The following is a 23,252-nucleotide window of genomic DNA, read 5'->3' as shown; positions in this document are numbered from 1 at the left end:
ATTGCTCCAAAAAAGCGAGAAAAGCTGACAAAACCCGTTCTCTCAGTAGGGGACACCTTGTTTGTTGCCGCGGCCCTCATCCAGCGGAGTTTTCTACGGTAAAGAAGACGGATCGGATTTTCAGTACCAACTAGAAAGTCCAGTTCGACCGACCGAGATGTCACAGGAGCATGACAAGTAAGTTGCCCTGACTCTCCACTGTTAAACAGCACAACAGGGCAGGTTGACTCTATAAGCTTGTAAAACTGACTCTAAATATTGTTTGGATCTTTACACTATTTTTGCACCTTTTTTTTTGACTCCATGCACGGACGGATTTGTGAAAGTGGAGGTCACACTGCGGTCCACCTCTGACCTGCAGCTGCTGCCTGATATTTTACTAACATTTAAGCATTCTGATTATTATGGCTTCTTTTTTAAGGGTGAGTTTATTCTAAAGACTGGCAGCCAAGCGGGAAAGTGATTATATCTCATAGTTTCCCATGGTGTAACTCCGCTCGTTTCACCTGTCATGTGCAAGCCTGTACAGGTGTATCTCCACCTGTCGTGCGAGCAGCGGCGCCTGTTAGAATTAAAAACAGTCCCGTGACAGCGATGGGAGGTTTAGTGTTTGATTTTGCTTTAAGCTCCAGCAGTTATGTGGATAGTCTTAATGATATTTGTTCAGGAATAAACATGGACCTCAGCAGGGAGCTGTCAGCTAAAGAAAACTGTCTCTTCTGATGTTTTTATTTCCAAGTAAGAGTTTTGATCAACAGCTTCGCTAAAGACATAAAAAAGATTATTTTTTTCATGTTGGAGTAAATGCTTAGTTTATATGCTCTATGTTTTTTGAGGGCAACGACATGAGACTTTTTAGGGGAGTGAAATTGTACACCTGTTAGGCGTTGGCCCGACTACTTGCACAGACAATGTAAGCAAGCACGGGGCTATATGAGGTTATATGTTTTACTCTACGTGACTCAAATGTTTTGTGTCAAAACTGGAGACTTCATGCACACTTCTTTAAATGTTCACACAGAAAAAAAATGTTTTTTCATGCTCTTGTACATTAAAAGTGACAGATGTCTGTGAATTCATGCTGCAATACTTATTTTCCTACAAGTGAAATCTAATTTTAATCTCTGTTTGAAAAAAAATCACTCTTTTTTTGTTTCAGTAATGGATTACATTTCCTTAGAGTTTTATTGCCAGTAAATAATGGATCTTATCAGGTTGCCTTTTTCTGAATAGGACAATTAGCTATAGGATTACTAATTATCACTTTGCTTTGACCATTGAGAGGTAAAAAAGCTGTATTTGTTGTAGATACTCAACATGGAAACTGAACCAGTCCGTTTACACATTATCATAATTACTGTTGTGGCAGAAAATCAGCAAATGGATCTGGTGGCAGGATGATTGAAGATGTGTTACACAGGTGTGTAGTTTCCAAAGTTTGACAAGGAAAATGATCTAGATGAAGCTTTAATAACAAGAGCCTGACTAATGACTTTACTTTGCTCTAGTCAGTATAGGCTTAACATGTCTAAGTAAATATAAGTTGAGCAAACATTCAAATTTACTGTAAATAGACAATTTCAGTGTTGAAATGTTCAATATTTTCTCACTTGGCGAAACTGAGTGCTGTATTTTCATTCCACTGAGCTTAAATTAACGTATTAAGACCATTGCAAGCAGATGAGAAACTAAAAAAATGTACGCTGGTGTATTCTTTTTGGTCCAACTCAGTCCTGTTTACAAAGCAATGACTCTTGAGGCCTCACAAGATGGAAGAGGAAGAAGAGGAGAAAGACGCAGGTGGTGACTGTGCATAAAAAACTCCTGATTATTTATTTTGCAAGCAGGTTCTCTTACGAAAACAGTAACATGGCTCCGTTTAAACACAGGAATGTAGCCGAGTCAGACGTGTCACTTGCACACCTTCTCAGCCAATGACTGATCCCCGAACCAGAGTCGTCACACTGGACGAGCCTGTAGAGCATCTTTTTCTCAAGACACCTCGGTGGTTCGATGGCTGAGATTTGTTGCACAATCGTTGAAAAGCTTGAACAACTGGTCTCACAGATAAAGAACATCTGCATGGTTGATCTCTCGCTCTTACAACCTGTTTGGCTGTTTTGAACAGGGCCGTGATTGTAGGCTTTGTGAATGAAGTCAGTTCGGAGAAGGAGAAGCCCATAAAAGGAGAGCTTAATCCTAGAGTCTATATAAGTAGTGTCCATACAGTATATTTGAAGTAATGCCTTTAATTATTGCTTTTTTTGAAGTATCATGTGATACTACTGTTTTAAAATGACGTCACATAAGCAGATCTCTGCATTTTAAAAAAAGCATTAACATCTTAATAATCGGCTTGTACACAGTAACATATGAAACTCTGTCTTCCCACAGTAAGCGTGCGGTCCTGGTTCTCCAGAACGAGCCGGGCTACGGCGGCCAGCGTCGCTCCTTCACCACAGAAGATGAAGCCTGGAAATCATTTCTGGAGAACCCGCTGACGGCTGCCACCAAGGCCATGATGAGTATAAATGGAGACGAGGACAGCGCCGCAGCTCTGGGCCTGCTCTACGACTACTATAAGGTATCGGGAAAACCTTGGAAAAGTTCTCCAACTTTCTAAGCTTTTTTATCATAAATCAAAAGTGCAAAATCGTATCTCAGGGGATTAGTTACCGAATCCTTACAGGCTTTACATGTATGATCTGTCTTCATGCTGACATCCGACCACTAAGCAACATCTGCGAGGCAGAGCCAATGTCATGTAACTGATCCAGTTGCTCATATCGACAGCAGGATGACCCGTGTTGTTGGATGTGATGTGGTCAGACGCTGAGCGGCTGTGTTTACCCTCCCATACAGGTGCCCAGGGAAAAGAGAACAATACCCCAGAGCAAGCCAGAAGCACTGGTCTGTGATGTGGATCCCAACAAAAGGTAAGCAGCAGCAGCCCTCACCTAACACCACCCCTCTTTAAAAATAAAAGCACAGCAGAGGGGAACCATGGCATGAAGGGAATGGAGAGATTTAAGCTCTTTCACATTCTCTGAATTGTGTGTTTGTTTGCATATATGTGGGAGCTGAGTACAGTACAGAATGCAGCTCATTTTATTAAAATCTATTTAAAACCACACACATGTTCATCTTTGGAGAAAGCACCTTGTTTCAGGAAGAATAACAGCCTTGTTTTTAGCGTGAACACAATTTAGGAGTCCAACCCACTAGATTTGTTCTTCATTAGAAGTTAAAACACAAGGTTCACAAGACTTTATTTGATCGGGTAATCTCATTGAGATCAAGTTTTCTATTTCAAGAGAGACCTGAGAGTAAAAGACATTTACAGTCACACAACCAAGTGACACAAAAAGAATAAATAAAAACAGTCACAAGTGTCATAAAAGTAACAGATAAAGCTTTAAAATCTCAAAGGAGAGTAAAAGAATTTAACTTGAGAGCTGTTTAATCCAAGATTAGTGCGTACGTATCGGTTAACTAAGGGTAATCAAGCAATCACTTTACTTGTCTCCAAAGGGCAATTGGTTGCGCAGCAGTGAAACACAAAACATACAATAAAAAACACAAAGCACATGAACACATATATACAACCAAAAGTACAAGTTAAAGCTATTAAAATAACAGCTAAGAATAAGTTGAAATATGATTGAAAATATAGAATCTTAATGTTATTTAAAATGTAGGTCCTGAATGCGTATATGTGCTCATGTCTGGGTATATGAAAGAGTTTGTATATGTCAGTTTTGGCGTATGGGACTCATGTACTGTAGTTACAAGGTTTAAATGAGAGAAGACATGTGAGACAGTTTGGAAACTATGACAGTGGAGTTTTATAGATGAATATCATCATGATTATGATAATTTATACAAAAACAATATGCTGGATAACACTTTAAATCCACTACTTCATATGTGCTGTCTTTCTTTGTTGCAGACACCAGATCCAGGCAGGACACTCTACAGCTCCACTTCAGGAAGCTGGTATGGAGAACAGGATCCAGGTCCTCAAGGGGCCCATCAATATTCTTCAGCTGGCCCAGGACAAGAGGGCCCATTTCCCTTCACCAGGTCTGTTCACATTCAATAACATAAGCAGACATGAGCAGCTTATAAACACAAAACCTGATCGTCAGTTTGCTGATTTCAACTATTCAGACACGACCGTCACAGTTTCCATCGCGACCGTGCCAAACTACCTGCCCGTCAAGACAGAGGTGCCCACCCATGGCTTCTCAGTGACCATACCAAACAACTGCACCGAAACCAACAACCATGTGGGCGTCTTCGACCGCCAGCTCACCCACAACTCGGTCCAGTTCAGCCCCAGCACCCAGTCCCGCACACCCCCTGACTCCACCTTCTCCGAGAGTTTCAAGGATGGTTCCCAGGAGGTGTGTGTTTCGATCCCCCTCTTTGTAAACCCCGCTAATGCTCTCCCTACAACCCCCCCTTCCTCCTCCTCTCCTTCGCTTTCCTCTCCTCTCCTCTCTCAGATCTCTGCCATCAGACAATAGGATATTCACCTGATCCCACGGAGCCAGCGGTGGGCTCAGCCTTCCCTGGTTTTATTTGAACATGCCAAAATAGCGGCCAGTGTGTTATTATGCCATTGTCTCACCAACACAATAAAGTGCTGTACTTTTCTCCCACAATAGCCAAAGCCCTTTCTCTGTCCTCTTTCTCTATTTAATCTGGAGGGGAATTACCTTAGAAAAGAGTAACCCAACAAAACCCCTCTACAGGAGGGGGTTTAACAGCATGAAGGAAGAGCCATTTGAAAGAGAAATGGGGATGAAGTGGAAGAACAAATTTATAAAATCTACACAAAAGTCCCTGAGGGGCACTAAATTAAAATCCTATTATCCCTCTGGTGAATTATAGGAAGAGGCTATTAAAACAAATAATTTAAAATCAAAGCAAAGTAGCTGATTAAAATCCTCTTTTTGCTGCGCCTCACTTCATGCTTTATTTGTTTTCTTTGTGTTCTACAGGTGTTTTCCTTCCCAGGGGATCTCCAGTTACGTATGGCCTCCATGACGCCTGAGGAGTACCCTCAGTTTGACACCGTGCCGGGGTAAGTCGCACTGCCGCCGGCCCACCGTCCGACTTCCAATGCCATTCAGCATTTGACACAACAGCGCAGAATGGCCTCATTCATCGCAGTCACAGGGGAGACACCAGACTCCCCCTCTGTGTGAAAGACAAGAATCTGCACACACGGGAGTTATCTGAAAACACACTGATTTTAGGTCACGATTTAGCTGCAGCGGCTAAGTGAAGCGTGCCCCATTATGCTTTACCAAGTTTTTTAATGGTGTTATTGCATTGTTATCCACTTTTACAGAAAATAAATGCTGTCTCTTGATGTTTTATTCTTGTGTTTACTTACTTGTGCCGTTTTCTCACTGCATTTAAGGAATAATTTCGAGTACACTCTTGAGGCGTCCAAGTCTCTGCGTCAGAAGACAGGTGACGGGACAATGACGTACCTCAACAAGGGCCAGTTTTACCCGATCACCCTCAGGGAGGTTGACAACAAAGGCATGCAGCAACCCATCACCAAAGTCAGGGTAAGAGCGAAAGATAAACCTGAAACAAGTAACAATTTAGGATTACTGACAGTAATCACATGCTGAATATCATTATAACATACTAAGTTGTCACTGTGTGTGTTAATGCATTGCCAGAGTGTAGTGATGGTGGTGTTTGGAGAGGAGAAGTGCAGAGATGATCAGCTGAAACACTGGAAGTACTGGCACTCCAGACAGCACACTGCCAAACAGAGGTGTCTGGACATTGGTAAGAAGTCCTTTTTTTTTTATGTAACTGTCAGTTACATTAAAAAAAGATTACTACTATTAGTACTATTTGGCAGAACAAGAGTGCTGCAATAAAGGGTCACATTAAAAACGGTCATATAAACTGTGCACTGCTGGTGAAATTATTTCAATGATTCATCCTGGTTTTGTCATGGAGTGGGCTGATTAATCCTCCCGTGTCTGCACAGTTAAGTGGCTGGTTGAAAGGGCAGCTTAGCGGTAACTGACAGGAAAAGGTGTTGTTTGGTTGTGACAGTTCATTTGGGTTGGCTAGGGATTAATTCTGCAGCCTTTAAAAGCTCACCGTGTCATACAGTAACTTAGTAAATAAAAGTAAAGTTTTCTTTCTGTCCTGACCGACTAAAGGATCGATTTGTTTCTGAATACATTCTGTGCAGTTACAACACCTCTGATATTTTGCACTTTTACACAAGCCTGGTTGGTTCAGTTGTGTATCTCAGTCTACTTCTAAACTGAACTCTTGTCTGTTGTTACAGCTGACTACAAGGAGAGCTTCAACACCATCGGCAACATCGAGGAGATTTCCTATAACGCCATTTCCTTCACCTGGGATACCAATGATGAGGCCAAAGTAAGACAATAAAAGAAACGTGTACACACACACACACAATTAGACATGTTTGTATGAAGGCTGCTGTTTGCCCTTCTGTGTTCATGTAAGAACAATAGCAGCGTTTGGTTTCCATATACTTCCTTGTCTTGAACTCTTAATATGAGCCTTAAACTTTTCACATCAACACACTTAAGCCAAAAATAGACTACTCCTCCTTTTTAAGATCCTGTGTGGTTTTTACCACAGACCAGAATTAAGGTTTCAGGTGTTGACACCCCTTTGTTGATGATCATCAGCCATTTTGTTCATTGTGATCCTCCAAAAACAGTTGTTAAAGAAAATAGGGGCTTAAATAGAAAAGTGAGGATGCTGTCACCTAATTGTGTGTTTAGTTTTGTTGCGTAGAGACATGGAGGTGTGTGTGCTTGTGTAAGTTGTCCTGTTCTGTGCATATACACAGCCTTGACTGGTCCAACCTGCCTGTCACCCCTATTGTGATGCTGCGTGTTAAAGTATTTCTGCACGCCAGACAGCAGCAACAAAGAGTGCAGGAATGAGGAAACTTAGCGGAGGGGGCGAGGGCTGCATTGGACAGTTAAGAAATAAAATCCTGTTCCACAGGCAGGAGAGGTGACAGAAAGGAGGAGCTCCTGTCCTCTTCCACTCTTGATTTTTCATTTGTTGTTGACCCTCATGTCGCTCTCTGGCACTGACCCACTGTCAGGCTGGGATGGAGGACGTGGCTAACAAACTGACTAGGCTACAATCAACATAAATAAAGTTGCATGCACAAACCACTCTTGCGCGCACACACACACGCACACACACACACACACACACACACACCAGGATGTGGGTCTAACTGTCTCATGACTCTAGGCCTGTGTCTATAGGATGTTCATCCTTGTGTGTGTTCATTACTTCACTGTGTGTGTATTTTTGGAAGTGCCGCCCTGCCATGTTGTTTCAGCATCTCATCAATGATGATTGACCTCATCGATCTGTTTGATGACAGATGAAGTGTGCATGTGTGTGTATGTGTGAGCAGGTGTGTGTATGTGTAGCTTGCCCCTGGGGTGATTGCCCTGCAGCATATGTATTTGCAGTGTATTTGCAAAAGGCAGCCCCTCCCTTATGTTTGCCTGCTCTGGGGCAATTTACTGGTGTTATCACATTCTGCTCTATGTGTGACAAACTCAGCTATAAGTCTGACTTATCACTTATTTAACAAAGTATAAAGCTGTCAGAAACCCAAAAGACAAGAAAAACCACACAGACGCTTCTAAAAATGTACCAATCTATAGTGATAATCACAAATATTATTGTTGAACACTTCAAGGTTGTAAAAAATATTGTTTTACTATTTATACACACAAATACAGCAGAAAAATGTAAGATTAGTCTATGTAAAGTGATTTTATCAAAACATTTTGTGCCTTTTTCATTGAAGGTCTATGTATGCCAGTAAATCACTGAAAATATGAATAATTCAAAGTTAAAATCTTCTTTCAAAACAAAATGTCTTATGGTCTACAGACATAAATGAGATAGTGTGTGAATGCCCCACTTTAAACATGCTCACCGATGAACGGACAGACTCCAGAGGGTTTTAAATGCATTCACACAGATTTTTTTTAGCCTTTATATAATATTTATAATATCAGTGATATCTGCTGTTTACCCCTTGGATCCTCTCTATTAAACGCTCTGTTATGATAGTGTGCTTTGTTGACACAATGATAACCTGTTTTCAATACAAGCACCAGGAGGACAAAGGAGAAGCTCATTAGAAAAAATATGAGCCTGTGATTACTGGAGTTGACCAATAGAGGGCAACACAGAACACTGAATGCAGTGTGATGACTGAACAATGAGCCATCTGCTGCAGAAAGGTTTTCAGTGTTTCAGTGATGCGAAGTGAAAACCTCTGTTTCTTTATGATTTAGAAGCAGCCATTTAATAATGAAATCACCAAGTTGTTGTTGACTTTAACTGAAAAAGCTTGTTTTTATGTTTAATTTCCCCAACTTCATACATGTGAAGTTGGACATTTTCTCTTTGCTTTAAACACAACTGTTCCCATCTTCTTTGTCTCGTTTGTCCCGTCTTCTCCCTCCGTCCCCTCTCCGCAGATCTTCATCTCTGTCAACTGTCTGAGCACAGACTTCTCCTCTCAGAAGGGCGTGAAGGGTCTTCCTCTAAACCTGCAGATCGACACTTACAGCTACAACAACCGCAGCAACAAGCCCATCCACCGCGCCTACTGCCAGATCAAAGTCTTCTGTGACAAAGGAGCTGAGAGGAAGATCCGAGACGAGGAGAGGAAGCAGTCCCGCCGGAAAGGGAAGGTCACCGAGCTCAACCCTGGCCTGACCTGTGAGTCACTCAGGAGCACTTTAACCTTGTATAATATGCACAAGCAGGGGATTGAAACTGAACCTGCTGTTATTTGATCAGGGTTTTTTTCCTATCTAATCCCAGAGTTTCATTGTATGAGTGTACAGTGAAACAATCTGTTACACTTAACAAAACAATGTCAAAGTCAAGATGACAAATTCAGACAAGTTCCTCTTTCTCACCCTTTTTTTGTCTTAAAGCTGCACTAATCAATATTTTTACGTGAACAATGGGTCAAATTAAATTACTATGTGTAATGTGAAAGTGGATGCGTGATGAACCCACCGAGAAATATCACTCAACTGTGCAGTTCTTCTCAGCTCTACAAAGCGTTTTAGCTTGTTCCAGCTCATTGTTTTGGTTTATTGTCCACTACTTTACAGTTTTGGTTCACTCTCACCACTTTTGTCAACATCAGCCTTGTTTCCAGCCACAGAAGGCAGCTGTTGTTTTCAGCAAAAAAAAAGCTCTGCTAGACCCACTGTAAGCTATCTGTCCAACACCAAACAGCAGACAGGCAAAGTTAGCGACTAGCTAGTGAACATAGTGAAGCATTTAGCAGCTAAAGAGCCAGATATTTCCCAAAACAGAGCTAAAAATAGAGTTAATATTGGACTAACATTTGCAAGTTGCGGCTAAATAAATGCTAATGTTGCTCTGTTTGCTGGACATGTAAATTACCAAACCATTTACAGCTTGTTGTGCTGCCCCCAAGTGGCCATTCTTATTAAACTGCTCTCTGTTGTGTCTTTTCCTCCCAGTTGCAGATGTCAAAGTGCCCATCCTCCAGAAACGCAACGATGTGACCATCTTCAAGATGATGACTGACTTCGAGACCCAGCCTGTCCTTTTCATTCCTGACATTCACTTCTCTACCTTACAGCGCCATGTGAGTGCCAGTCACAGACACAAAAAACACCAGTTCTGTTTAGGACAGCATGGAATCACATGTCTTGTTTGTCATTTCTGACCATTATGTACCATTCGTAGCATCTTAGGTGGTCCATAAACAGTTTGTTGTTTTCAGCTTCCACCCACTCATCAGCCAGCTGGGTCGAGGTGACCTGCTTGCTTGCTAGTTGGCAGGAACAGAGAGTTCTAGTTTCCAGCTCTGATTGGAGTCCTACATACTGATGGCTGTATTTCAGACTGCTTACATACAGGATGAATCATTTACCAGTGACTCAAAACAAACTGCGGGGGTTCAGAAGATACTACCACTGTCACCTTAATGTGTTCGCATGCTCAGAGGGAAATAAAGAGGTAGATTTGGAGACAGAGAGAGGACTTTAACAGCAGGCAACAGCAAGCATGCGTGCAGTTTGTCAGGTTTTTATCAGTGTTGACAGGCAGCAGCCCTCTTCTCGGTGACTGGACTCTGAGCTTTGCTTCTTCCAGTCAGGACGAACACGTCACATGACACTTACAGAGGTGTGTGTGTGCATGTACAACTGGCATGCACACATTCGTTTTTTAGGTCATTTGGGTAATTTCAGGCACTTTTCATGTTTTCTGTGACATGAACGATGAGCAAAATGACTCTGCAGGAAAAAGGAAACATTGGACTTCTTGTAAACTTTCAGTGCCCCCTGTTGGTCAAATTATGAGCAGTCCCAGCTGAGTACAAGTAACAAAAAACTACTCTTTCTCCCTTTCTCTGAATCTCAAAGTTTACTTTGGTACCAGCGAGGCTGAGGGAGGGACAGGAGGTTATTTTTGGTGCTGCCGATGACATTGAACCTGACAGAGCTGCTATCAGTTTCTGATACATTCTGGGTTTAGCTACCCTTTCAGAATAGAATTCTATTAACAGCAACGCCTGCGATCAATACAGTCGCAGGGCAAAAGCCTCTGAAATAAGGCAACTTTCCAAGAATTAAAAAAACAACATATTTTTGATTGATCTCATGCATTATTTAAAATAATGAATTAGTTGAAGGCACTTTGTGATTTACTGTAACAAATGCAGCCACCAGAATTTTGAAAATCTCATTTTATTCAATTTTAATTGATTTTATTTAGCTTTTTATCGTATTATAATAAATGTCATTCTAATGCATTTCTTCACCATGTGTAAAGCACTTTGAATTGCCTCTGTGTTTGAAAGGTGCTATAGAAATAAAACTGCCTTGCTTTGCCTAAAAAGAGGATATGATAGCAACTGATATGCAGAGCAGCAGAGTTCAAATAAATAATTGTCCCTATGTATTTATTAATCAAGAGGCTTATTAGTAATCTGCTCAAAGTAGGGGAAAAACTGATCAGATCAATTTGTGAAATCTCGAAAACATGTTTTTCCTATTGTATAAATTACCTTGTGACCCCTGAAAATGATTCTGTGACCCCCTGTAGCTGTAACTGTACAACCTTTGCTCCACATATAAAACTAGACAGCTGAGTAGCTGGTTTGTGTTAACGAGGCTCATTTCTCAGTGAAGAAAGAAAGAATAAATGGGTCAACATAGGAAACCTTTTGGACTTAGCTGTTGACTTTGCCTTTGACCTGGCTGACTGATTTAGCTGCTGATATGCAGAGTTAGAACTGCAGCAGTTGTACTTTTTAAACATGCACTTTCATTGCAGGATATACATTAAAATCATATTTAATGTTGTTTATTGCCATAAATATTGGGTACTCAATTCTAAGACATCTATAGCTAATACTATTAGCAATTTAAAGCCATCTCTGATACTATACTGTATATGGTTGGTTGTTATTTTTTTTTACTTTTATCTTTCATATAGGTTAATTTGTCTGTTTCTGTTTCTTCTGCAGCCTTTCCCGACAGAAGATGGAGAGGAAAGGTGAGTTTACAGAAGCCCTGATTTCTCACTTTCTATTTTCACACTAGCTTTTTATTAGTTTTGAGCTGAGACAACCTTTGGCACCTTCCCAGTAAAAGGCATACAGTGATACATGTGTTGTTTCTAAGAAATGCTCGTGGGCTTTGTGTGCATATGTGTGGGTTTTATAGCCTGTTAGCTGGTAGTTACAGGCATTTAAGCAGTGATTGATGTATGTGTGTGTGTGTGTGTGTGTGTGTGTGTGTGTGTGTGTGTGTGTGTGTGTGTCCACTGCAGCTCGAGCATGAAGAGACTACCCTTCAGTGATGATGAGTTTAGTTCACCCCCTAACAAGATGGCGAGAGTGGAGGAACCAAAGAAAGGTACTGTGTGTGTTTCTGTAGTGTAGTGCTTTGACTGTTCACATGCTGATCAGGGGTCTTTGAGTGATGCTCTTCTCAGGGGCTAAATCAGTGTGTTAAAGTGTGTGTGTACACAAGCACATGCATGTGTGTGATCGGCCCCTGAGGACAACCCGCACACACACACTCTCTGGGCCATGTGATCATTCCAGGTCTTTCAAAACACTTCCCAGAGGCCTCCACTGACCCAACAAAATACCTCTGATCACTACATGCACACACACATGCACACAAGCCTGTGCCCTTTACCCTATATCCTATTCATAGGTATAAAACAGGTTTTTTTTCAATAGGTAAATAGATGCTCTAAGATGTATTTTAGCAAGCAGAGCAAAGTTTTAAACAGTTGGCCTTTACCTTGATCATTTAAAACCTGTTTCACACAGAGTCTGCGTGAATACACTTGCAGTGAGGTTGAAAATTGAGGCTTCACCAGATACTTTAGATAGATAGATAGATTTTTGCTTTTCTTGTGAAAAAGGTGGATACTTTCACCTCATCAGGCCTCTAAAAATCCTTCAAATGAGCAATCCCAGAAGCTGAAATGACTCTTTGGTGGTTTTTGAACTGCTCACAACTCATGTTACACTATAAGACCAGAGCACCTGTGATGAGAGGTCACAAGTAGACATGACTTTATTTTAAGGGGTCACAAGCTAAAAAAACATAGGGACCACTGGTTTAGACAGTGCTGCAACTGAATCTAGGAACTATTTGAAGTAGGTGTCATAAATATAAGATGAAGCAAGATTCAGAAAAAAAAAACATGGCAAACTAAATTCAGTTAAAGGTTTAGGTGATGTTTTACAATCTTTCCACAACAGCTGTCATGTTTTTTCAATTCAGAAATTGGCAGTGTTGCGATGGTTTGGAAGGGATCACGTTGACGTCTGAGTGAAAGAGAGAACTGCCAATCATGTGTTGAACAGCCTCCTTGAAATGACGTCCATCAAACAAAGTTATCCATGGCAGCTCCAGACCACAATGAGCGAAGCAACTGTGGCCTATATATACTGTAGCATTATGAAACCAAAGACCACCATACAGTCACTTTCCACCCTGTGAAAACTCCTGTGCACATAGTTACGTCTTTAAATGGAAGAAAACAAAAAGAGTATTTGTTGTATTTAGAGGTCACAAATATCACAAGTTCCTGCAACAGGTTGGAAAACAATATGAGAAAATCTATTTAGAGCATTATCTATTTTGAGAAGACTGAGTGTAGTGAATGAGAGGTGGGTCTGTCTCTTTCCAACCATGTATGATGAGTGTGCTTTCTAGGTGTGCTTTGTCTGGGCCCGGTGCCACTTCGAGTCTGGAGTACTCAAGCAGGCCTGCAGCGTTATACAGTATATCTACAAATTTACTAATGGATTAAACATATGTGTGCATGTGCTTGAGCATCACTACCTCAAAATCTAGACATATATGCTGTAAAGCCACAAATCCCCAAACCCACACACGTCAACCAAACCAGCAGTCAAGCTGTTCAGCCTGACGCAAACACACGCTTTCACGCCTGCCAGTGACTTTTGTCTGAGGCCAGATTTGGGTTTGTTTTTGTGTCCAATCCATGAACATACGTGCTTTACTTTGACGCCTCCCTCTCTCTCTCTTTTTTTCCCTCTTCTCACCACACAGTCCTGCTGTATGTGCGCAAGGAGACAGAGGAGGTGTTTGATGCCCTCATGCTGAAGAATCCCACGCTGAAAGGCCTGGTGGAAGCTGTAAGTTGTCCTTACTTCATTGTACTGGTAGTGGCTAGTATTGCACCTTTTCTGTTTCATGTTGGTGGTCTCGGCCGTGCACACTGCAGCTTGAGACCCAGTTCTCTCTTGTGTGTCCAAGCAATTATGGCAGGCTAAATGGGCTGTGACAGGACCACGACCCAGGAAAAATGTAGGGAAGAATAAGAACAAGGAGTGGATTGGGGAAAGAGAGAGAGAAAGGGTGTGTGTGGGCTAAAAAGGGGACACGGGGACAATAAAGTCAAGAGAGGGGACAAAAGGGGCTAATGGGGGGAGGGATGGGAAAAAGTTGTGGAAAAGAGGAAGTGGAGGAGTCCTGGGGGGAGAGAAGAAGAGGAGAATGTGGGAAAATGGTGTGCAAAAGGAAATAGAAGAATAGAAAGAGGCAGGTATAAGGTTACTTTACGGGTCATCAAGTTTAACGTGACAGACAGAGTACAAGGGTCATGTACAGTAATTATGGAGAACAGTGGAGTTCATGAGCTATGATTGGTGAACCAGGTGTCGGTAAAGGACAATCTTTGTTTAAGCTTTTATGTTTCTTTCAATAATTAAACAGTGATTTGTATTTTTTTCTCAACCAGATTGCAGAGAAGTATGAAATACCTTTGGAGAATGTTGGAAAGGTCTATAAGAAGTGCAAGAAAGGGTGAGTATGAGTCAGTAACACACTCCTACACTATATTACACTATGTCTGACACTTTGTGAAGGACCAAACTTGATATTCCTCAAGGGCTTGCTGCAGGCAAATAAAGATTATTTGAGGTCTCCTTCAAAATGCAAAAAATTAAAGTGTCAATCAAACCCTTGGCTTTCCCAGATTCATGACTGGCTGATTTATGTCATATCCACGTTACAGGGAGGTCAAACACCATCACAACACAGCAGTCCTTTACACTAACACCAAACACAACTTACATTTTGCCTAATTTAAACTTTCAAACATGTATCTAATGGGTATTTAGTTGGTCATTTGTGAGTTAATTGAGCATTAGCAATCAAACTAGCTATGAGCTATCATGAGCTGTAGAAACAGACCCATTCAGGCTTGAATGACATCACCATAACTGGGATATTGAAGGTAAATTAACTTGTGCAATGATTGCATTTGCATATTAAAGGTAAAGCCATGGTGTTGAGCAAAATCGTTCTGTAGTACAATGAATCAATGTTTGACATTTTGGGAAATACGCTTATTTCTTGCGTAAAGTTATATGAGAAGATTGATACCATTGAAACTCTCATTTCTGTTCGGTAAAAATTTAGCTGCAGCCAGCCGCTGGTTAGCTTAGCTTAGCACAAAGCCCGGAAACAGCTAGCCTGGCTCTGTTCAAAGGTTAAAAAAAATCCACCTACCAGCACCTCTAAAGCTCACTAAATATCACTGCGAACACGACTCCAGGAAGATACTATGCCCGACCAAGAAATAGTCCTGCACACAAGTCCCCTAAACCACAACCTGTTGTTTATACTATTTGGTTTTTGTATGGATTAAACAAACAAGATCTAATGTGTTAAGTAATGAGCTTTAGAGGTGCTGGTAGGCAGATTTTTTTTTTACCATAGGACAGAGCCAGGATAGCTGCTTCCCAGTGTTTTGAGTCTTTATGCTAAGCTAAGCTAAGCTAACCAGCTGCTGGCTGTAGCTACATTTTCAAGAGAGTGAATGAGCGTATTTCCCAAAATGTCAAAGTACTGCATTAAAAGTAAATGATAAAATTATTATTGTAGTATTATTTTACAAACATATATGTATACAGTAGATTGATTTTTCAGTTTAATCAATTTATTTACAAATAAGTCAGAATTTTAGTCTTCAGTTTTTTTGGTTGAGGATGAAATAAACAGTCCACTAACACATATCTGTTTTATAATAGGATTCTAGTCCACATGGACGACAACATCATCAAACACTACTCCAACGAAGACACCTTCCAGATCACCATGGAGGAACTGGGCGGCATGTACAAACTCACCCTCACTGAAATCTGATTGGACAGGAGGACGTGACATCACCCAGAACAGAGGGATGGAGGACGAATGAAACAGAGCCATCAGGAGTAGTGGTTTACACGTGTAGCCATGCAGTGATTATGGACTTGATCTGAAAATTACATCGTTGTCTTTGTGCTGTATTAACATCAAACAGATTTTATAACACAAAGTCCCACAAGAGGTATTTAAAAAGCCATAGCTCTTAATAGACAGCAATGTTGATTAGATATTAAGTTATACTTTTTGATTCATTTAAAAACCTTTCTGTGCATAAGAATCAACAAGTGAGGACAGGTTTGATTGTTATGACACCTTTATTTTGTATTCAGTAAGTTGCATCTCAAATATTAGTGCCTACTTTTGTACATTTTTGTGCAGAGCATTTGTGGTGCTGCTATACCTCATGCTATGCAAGCAGCAGTGTCTCTCATATGTTGGAATTTTATGAGGAGAAACGCCTCGTCTTTCCCTTCCTAAAGCCATAGCACTGATGATTACAATCTGTAAAGTTGGATATTCAGTGCACAAAATGAAGACAGCAAATTGTTGATGGAGCCCCAGTGGTTCAGTGTATTAATACTAAACAACATGGCAGTATTTAGTGTGTAAAACCTTCTTCAACCATCATACAATTAGCGTAGAGTATTGTAAATGTTATATAAATGTTTTTTAGCATAAGATACACGTTTGTGAGTGAAATGGCTTAAAATATGTTTTTCCTCAGATCAATTTAAATGATGGCCTCTTTGTAAGTATTAGATAGTTACTAAATATATTGATAATAATGCTAAAACACAGCTACCCTAGTGTGAGTAGTGTTCTGAATGTTGATGAAATAGGTCAATGAATGTCTAGTACAGTCCACGCAGGCTATTGTGGAAGTGCAATATGATATTTAGGTTCAGACACATTCAGAGAAAAAAAAACAGTATACAACAGTATATAATACATATTAACTGATAACTGTTTTTAAAAATGAAAATATTGTTGTATATATCCACTGAAAAAAGGGATCTATCCATCCTTTTATATCTCAGTACTTATTGTGTATATATTTATTAAGAGAACGGAAATGGGTCATTGTTTGTTTTTTACTATATATATCCAAATTTCTATTATTCCTAATAATATAATGTTTTTTTTCCTTTTTATATGAAGTTATTCTAACATTACATATCAAGGGACAAAAAGTGTTTTTAATTGATGTTTTTTGTAAAGGATCTGATGCACAAAGTGCCCAATAAAGGCTCTCCAGTAGCTGCTGTAGTTGTCTAAGACTTTTTCTTCCTCATGTTCACTCATACCATTTGACCTTTTTTATTCTTTTTCAAGCACAGCCTACATATTACAAACTTTCCATCTTACAATAGATGTGTAATCTATGGATATGAAATGGTTTAATTAAGTAATAGTAGGTCTGTCAGTGGTTGATGTGTTGCGCTGTAGCAGAGATCAACTGTGCCTGTGCCAGTGTTTTCTGTCTGTCCACAGGAACAGATGTCTGGGCATCAACCCTAACCCTGTGGACAGGAAACAGGCATGACAGGCCAGCCTGGTGCAGAGAAGCTGCTCTGTCGGAAACTTGGCCACAAATTTCTACACAAACCCTTTGATTTAAGGAGGCTCTCATTTATATCTCAACCTGTTGGCTGTTTGATTATCTCTAGGGACAGTAATGTCAATCAGGTGGTCCACCACTTTGGTCCAGACTGAAATATCTCAACACCTATTAGATGGATTGCCATGAAATGTTGATACAGTCATTTATGTTCCCCAAAGGATGAATCCTGATGACTTGATGGTGATCCCTGACATTTCCTCTGGAGCCACCATGAGGTTCACATTTGTGGTTTTGAGTGAAATGTCTCGGCAGCTATTGCCTGGATGGCCATGAAATTTGGTACAGATGTGTTCACTTTGGTGAGACCAAATACCTGCAAAACCAATGACATTCCCATTAGCCTCAGCTGTACTTTGTGTTTAGTGCTAATAAGCAAATGTTAGCATGCTATCACGCTAAACTAACTGGTGAACATGGTAAACGTTAAACATCAGCATGTTAATGTCATTGTAAGCATGTTAGCATTCTGTTGTTAGCATTTAGCTCAAAGCACAGCTGTGCCTAAGCAAAACCTCACAGTGCTGCAAGCGCCTGCTACAGTCCACCACTATTGTGTGAAATAACCTGTTAGCATACATTTGATTTCTGAAAGGCTTTTTCATATTATTTATGATACATTTGAACGACATTTTATTAAAATGTAGCTCTTAACTGTTCAGTTTGCTCAGGAGGCGGACAAATCACATTCCTCTCACTGGTCTTTTATGATGTGATAGTTACAGTGTGACAGGCATGAGTATGTTTCATGTGTTTATCATAATTGTCAGATGTTGGACTCATGATGCCACCACCTACAGCACATGGGGCTGCAAAAACAGTCTGATAGCTGTACAGGCAGCATCATAAAAAATTACACTCTCTAAAGGTTCAAGCGTGCAGGTACAGAAAAGCCGGAAGGCTCATTTAGTTATAATTTAACCAGCTAGCCACGCCAACGCTGCCATGCTACCTGCTGCCCTTAAGTGCAAGGCCATCTGGTCTCTCCCTCTTTTACTGTCTCTCTCATTCTCCCTGTTCTTTTCTTAGGTTTATTCCTGAGATGTCCTCATTTAAACCCACAGTTGGTGTCAATATGCAGCTTCTGTCCACTGAATAGATGATTCTGAGCGATTCCCATCATATTTTCCTGTTAACAGTATGTTCAAATGTTATGTTAACAAACTGGAATTGGATAGAAATTTAATGATTCCAACTGAGTAAGCGGTGATTGTGAAGTACAGAATAATATGGGTATTGGCCAAACATTTAACTCTACTAATCTCTGCTAATCTGTCTGCTTGTTTGTTTTTTGTCTGGATTAAGATGTTTTTTTCTTCCTTTTTGGACTTTTAAATATTTACTTACTTATATACTATACTTTTAAAAAATGGTGAGTGATGGTATTTTTAATGGTATGACAATTATGTGTTTTTTTTTTCTTAATTTCATATCAATTTCCTCCATTTTTTTGGGTCCATATATGCCATAAGACTACAAACCCCAGAGTATGATTTTGTGTCAGGGATGCACAGATGCTTTGCACTGGTAAAACCTGGAATGTTTATATACACAAGTAGTATATTATTATTTGGCTTGTATCCCTAAAGATGATCTATGACTGAAAGTAATTAAAATAATGTCCAGATTCTATTCTATACATTTTTATGATTGCAGTTACAAAAATTACTTTTTGAGCAGGTGTCAGCTGGGACAGGTGTTGCTGGATGTCAGGGTGGCTCCTCAAACAGCTCATTTAAGGCATGAATGATTCAGAGAAGCAAGGCATCGGGGTCACCGGTTCAGGACAGGAAGGCTGCAGGATCACTAACTCAAGCCCAAATCGACTGGAGTGCAGGTTGGTTGCTGACACTGGAAAGCCGGCTGGAGGCTAGCATGCTGGGGTGCAAACTGATTGCTACCATGCTGGTGGCTAGCAGACTGATGGCTAGCAGGCCAGAGGTTTGGAGACTGAAGGCTAGCTAATTGGATGCTAGCAGGCTGATCCTCTGGGACCTGGGGCTGAGGCTTGGGTGCAGAGGAGGCTAGAGGGAAAGGCTCAGGAGGAACAGGACAAGGAGGAAAGTAAATATAACTTTGCCACCGGGAACATACCACCATCTGGGCAAATTCAGCGTCCTGTTTGCAGAAACGTGTGAGGTGCCTGAGGAAGTCTGGATATTCATAAAAAACATCCTGTGTCACTCCAAAGCTGTGCCAGGAAAAAGGCAAGCAAGGCTGGTGGCCATCTGTGTCTGCTGGAACCATGTTGGCCATACCGTTCTGTTACGATGTAGTTGCAAGGTGGACCCAAGTGCAGGACACAGACACAGAAGTGAGGTGAAGTTATTAAGGTTTATTGTACTGGGGAATGGAGGTGAAATAGAGAGGAGATGATGGCTGGCAGGGGCCTGAGGACAGATGGGTGATGGGAAACAGCAGAGCGTGGTTAGGCAGGAACGGAGGCAAGGGTGTGAGTGTGGCTGGCTGGAGAGGTGCAAGCAGGCAATAATCACAAGCATAAACTAAGTACGAGGAATAGTTGTTAGCATAAACAGCCTAAGAGGCTGGAGAAGTAAATTACCACATTAGTAGAGACAACAATCTGGTGACGAGTGGAAGAAGAGCCAGGGTTGATATACAGGAGAGGCGGTGAGGTGATGAATGGCAGGTGTGCAGGCTGAGCAGAGCCGGGTGCCAGGGGAGTGAGGAAGGGAGACCACGCCCAAACACAGACAGAGAGAGACAGACAGGGGAGCACTGGGAGACACCGGGGGAAACACTGGGGCACGGCCATGGCTGTGACATTCACAAACTGGCTACAGTTGATTCAGTGTTGTGTCATGTCACATAGCTGGAGGAGAGTTTCAAAATTTAAAGGTACCTATGTTACGTATGACAATACCATGGGCTATCACTTAGATGCAGATGAAGTTGATTCATCATTCAAACCGCTGGTAAATTATGTTTTTGCATAGATGTTACCTGTTTTTGCAGACTCTGACTCTGCAGTCTTGATGCTTTAAAATTATATCCAGTCTACATCACTGTGAAATTACTTCTCTGAAGAACCTCGCATGGTGACTGACTCAATTTTGTTTGATGGACTAACAAGTCGAGATCTCGACATCTGTGACTTGTCTGAGGTTAAATGCTGCACCACTTTGGGTTCTGCCCTGTGAAATTGCACACTCTTATTACAGTATAGTGTACCCTTGGCAGACCAGACCACAAGTGACCTACTTTGATGCAGTTCAAACATCCCGAGTGCAGCTCTAGTTTCGCACTTTGAGAAAACTAAACACATTCCTATCTTAGCACTGTAATCCTTCTCAAGTTACCTCAGAAATACGTGCTGTTCCATATCTGGTATCAGGCTGGAGTCCGGAAAAATGTTTACACATACAGTTTAATGATAATGTCTCCTTCGAAGTCTTACACTGGTTTCATATACATAAATATTCCAATAAGAATGAATGAAGTTTTTTATATTTTCTCCAGGGATCATCCGCTCCATCACTACATTTTTGTTTGCTTTGTCAATTCTATTTGTAATTACAGCAATACAGACTTGCGACTTCAAATGCTATTCAACAGGGATAAAATATAAAGTCTGCATTGTCCTCACTGTTTGAGTCAGTATGTTCCAATGTGTCTATGAATCATGCCATTTTTTTTATAGAACCACTCTTCAAAGAAAAAAATCCCTCCGGCTGTGAAGTTGTTCACTCACCATGTGTGGACTTGGTGAACAGGATGAAATGTCTTTTTATTTATTGTACCTCTGTGATTCAGTCTGTAGGTACTGGAAATAGCATCTATGATGATTTCAATATAGCACTGAAAATAGACACACACCTACTGTACCCACAGAGTTAAACCATGACCTTTTACTGTTCTTCCAGCACACTTGCACTATGTAGGACTTTGACAGACTGCTAGTGCGATGAGAAGTTGCATGAATATAATGTGGAGTGGAGACCACCTTCTCCTCTTATAGTCATTTAGCAGTCACAACCCACTGAATAAACACAATGAGGTTTACAGCACTCAGAAAAACAAGCAATCGCACCTAAATTTGTGACAGAATTAATCCAAACATCATATTCTGATCTGTCTCTGCATTACACAACAAATTGAGTAAATTATTATTAAAAACAGACTGTTACAGAGAAAGTCGATGCCTCTTAAACACAGAACAAGAATCTAATGAGGTTCAGAAAAAAGCTTGATCTCTCATCTATTATTCAACCTCTTGCCATCAGCAGCTCTACACACACACTGTAAATATGATGTTGAAACTTACAAAGTCCATTTGCAGTAGCACATCGACAGTCCTTCTGAGGCAAAATGAGAGAAAGTATTAAAGTGCTCCCTGTGTGTGTGTGTTAGCACAGCAGTGGTTGTGTGTGTGTGCACAAATTTCATGCAATGTTAATGATATTCTTGAGTGGATGGTCTGTATTAGAATCTCTAAAATCAATGCTTCTTTATCTCTGCTGTAAATGACAAGGCTATCCATCTTAATACAACAAAATGTGCAATACTGTATGTGGCAGACCTGGACAACCTGCAATATTTAATTCAGAACAACAACTCAAACTAATCAGCCTTTAATAGATGTCATCATGTTACACAGACCAGTGCAAACCTTCTTCTGTTATTGAATATTATCAAAACTGTACATTTGTACAGTAGCTGTATCCAAGCACACAATTAGGACACACACATTTTTATACAACAATGGGACTAAAATACAGACAAGATTATTACAGAGCCCCTGAAGGCCAAAAGATGATTTTTGGCTCACAAAATCCATATTTAGTGCACACAAGTTGTAAGATCCATGTTGTACTTTTCATACATTTGTATAAATGTGTAGATTTTTTCTTTGCATGTTCTCTCGTTCCCAGCACCAAAATACAGTGAAACAGACAACAATATTTCATGTGGTAATAATTTATTGATCATACAAGAAAATAGCTTAATTCAAACTTAATTTTGAAATCTGAATAAACATAATCAGTGATCATATGAGAAAATATTTTGATTCAATGTGAGAATTTATTTCCACATATTTGGAAAAAAAATACAAATCCTGCAGCTTTTGTCTTTGTCTTCATTGTTTGATGATCGGCGTTGGTTCGTGAATGATTAATTGATTGCTGTGCTCATTAATTCGGGAGTGATGAGCTGACAGCTCCCAAGCAGTTTCAGTGTGAGTGAGTGGAAACTGTTTGCATTTATGTTCCATCTGTAACTATTACGTTGTATTATTGCTGGTTCACATTTAGCAAAATTTTTGTTTGTGTGTGTGCGTGTGAGCATGCGCGTGTTTGTCTGCGTGTTGTCCAAAATGGACCAATCCGGATCCCAGATGGACAACACTATCCTCATACCACCAGCGGCTCTTCTGCCCATTGTAAAGAAACATTTTGAAAAAATCTCTGCAGCACAGTGGAGTATGTTAGCTGCAGGGACCTGGGAGTCAGACACAGAAGCTACACTGGCTGATATGTTCACTGAAATCGTACAGACGCTCTCTACTGAGATTTGTCATACCAATGTTTCAGGAGTGCATGTTCAGGAGTGCATCTCAGGCAGATATAAATACAACTTTGGAGAACTTCACCGCTCAGCTTGGAGACTCCCTCACTGGAAGCTTTGCTGTCGCTCTTCGCGTCCCACAGGACAAATGTGAGAATACAAAAAAACTGACAAGACTAATTGAGATGGAAGTTTCACAGAAGGTAAAGTCTGTTGTATCTGTGATCATCAGCAACACTGCACACATACAAAAATTGTTCAGTATACTACTGTAGGTCTCTGAAAGTGGAGATGATGAATGGAACAGCATGTACTTCTATCATAGGGCACTGTATGGCAAGCAATTGCAGAAG

General features: G+C 40.6%; 1 protein-coding gene across 3 annotated transcripts; it reads left to right on the top strand.

Annotated features, from left to right (window-relative positions):
• grhl1 (grainyhead-like transcription factor 1) lies at nt 1-17,017 on the top strand. 3 transcript variants are annotated; one of them, XM_044166801.1, is made up of 16 exons: nt 1-177; nt 2,395-2,584; nt 2,863-2,936; nt 3,950-4,083; nt 4,171-4,406; nt 5,007-5,089; nt 5,432-5,585; nt 5,703-5,814; nt 6,332-6,426; nt 8,541-8,784; nt 9,567-9,694; nt 11,582-11,610; nt 11,887-11,972; nt 13,653-13,738; nt 14,344-14,408; nt 15,638-17,017. In XM_044166801.1, the coding sequence occupies exons 1-16, from the start codon at nt 158-160 to the stop codon at nt 15,750-15,752; spliced, it is 1,851 nt and encodes a 616-aa protein (XP_044022736.1). In that variant the 5' UTR covers nt 1-157; the 3' UTR covers nt 15,753-17,017. The 3 variants fall into 3 exon arrangements, with proteins under 3 accessions (XP_044022736.1, XP_044022737.1, XP_044022735.1); XM_044166802.1 differs by lacking the exon at nt 1-177 and adding an exon at nt 198-422; XM_044166800.1 differs by lacking the exon at nt 1-177 and adding an exon at nt 1,383-1,420.
• The last annotated feature ends 6,235 nt before the right edge of the window (nt 17,018-23,252 follow it).

This window comes from Siniperca chuatsi, linkage group LG15 (assembly GCF_020085105.1).
Source record: "Siniperca chuatsi isolate FFG_IHB_CAS linkage group LG15, ASM2008510v1, whole genome shotgun sequence".
NCBI lineage: Eukaryota > Metazoa > Chordata > Actinopteri > Centrarchiformes > Sinipercidae > Siniperca > Siniperca chuatsi.
Note: the sequence above shows the minus strand (reverse complement) of the source record. Positions and strands in the feature narration are given on the sequence as shown.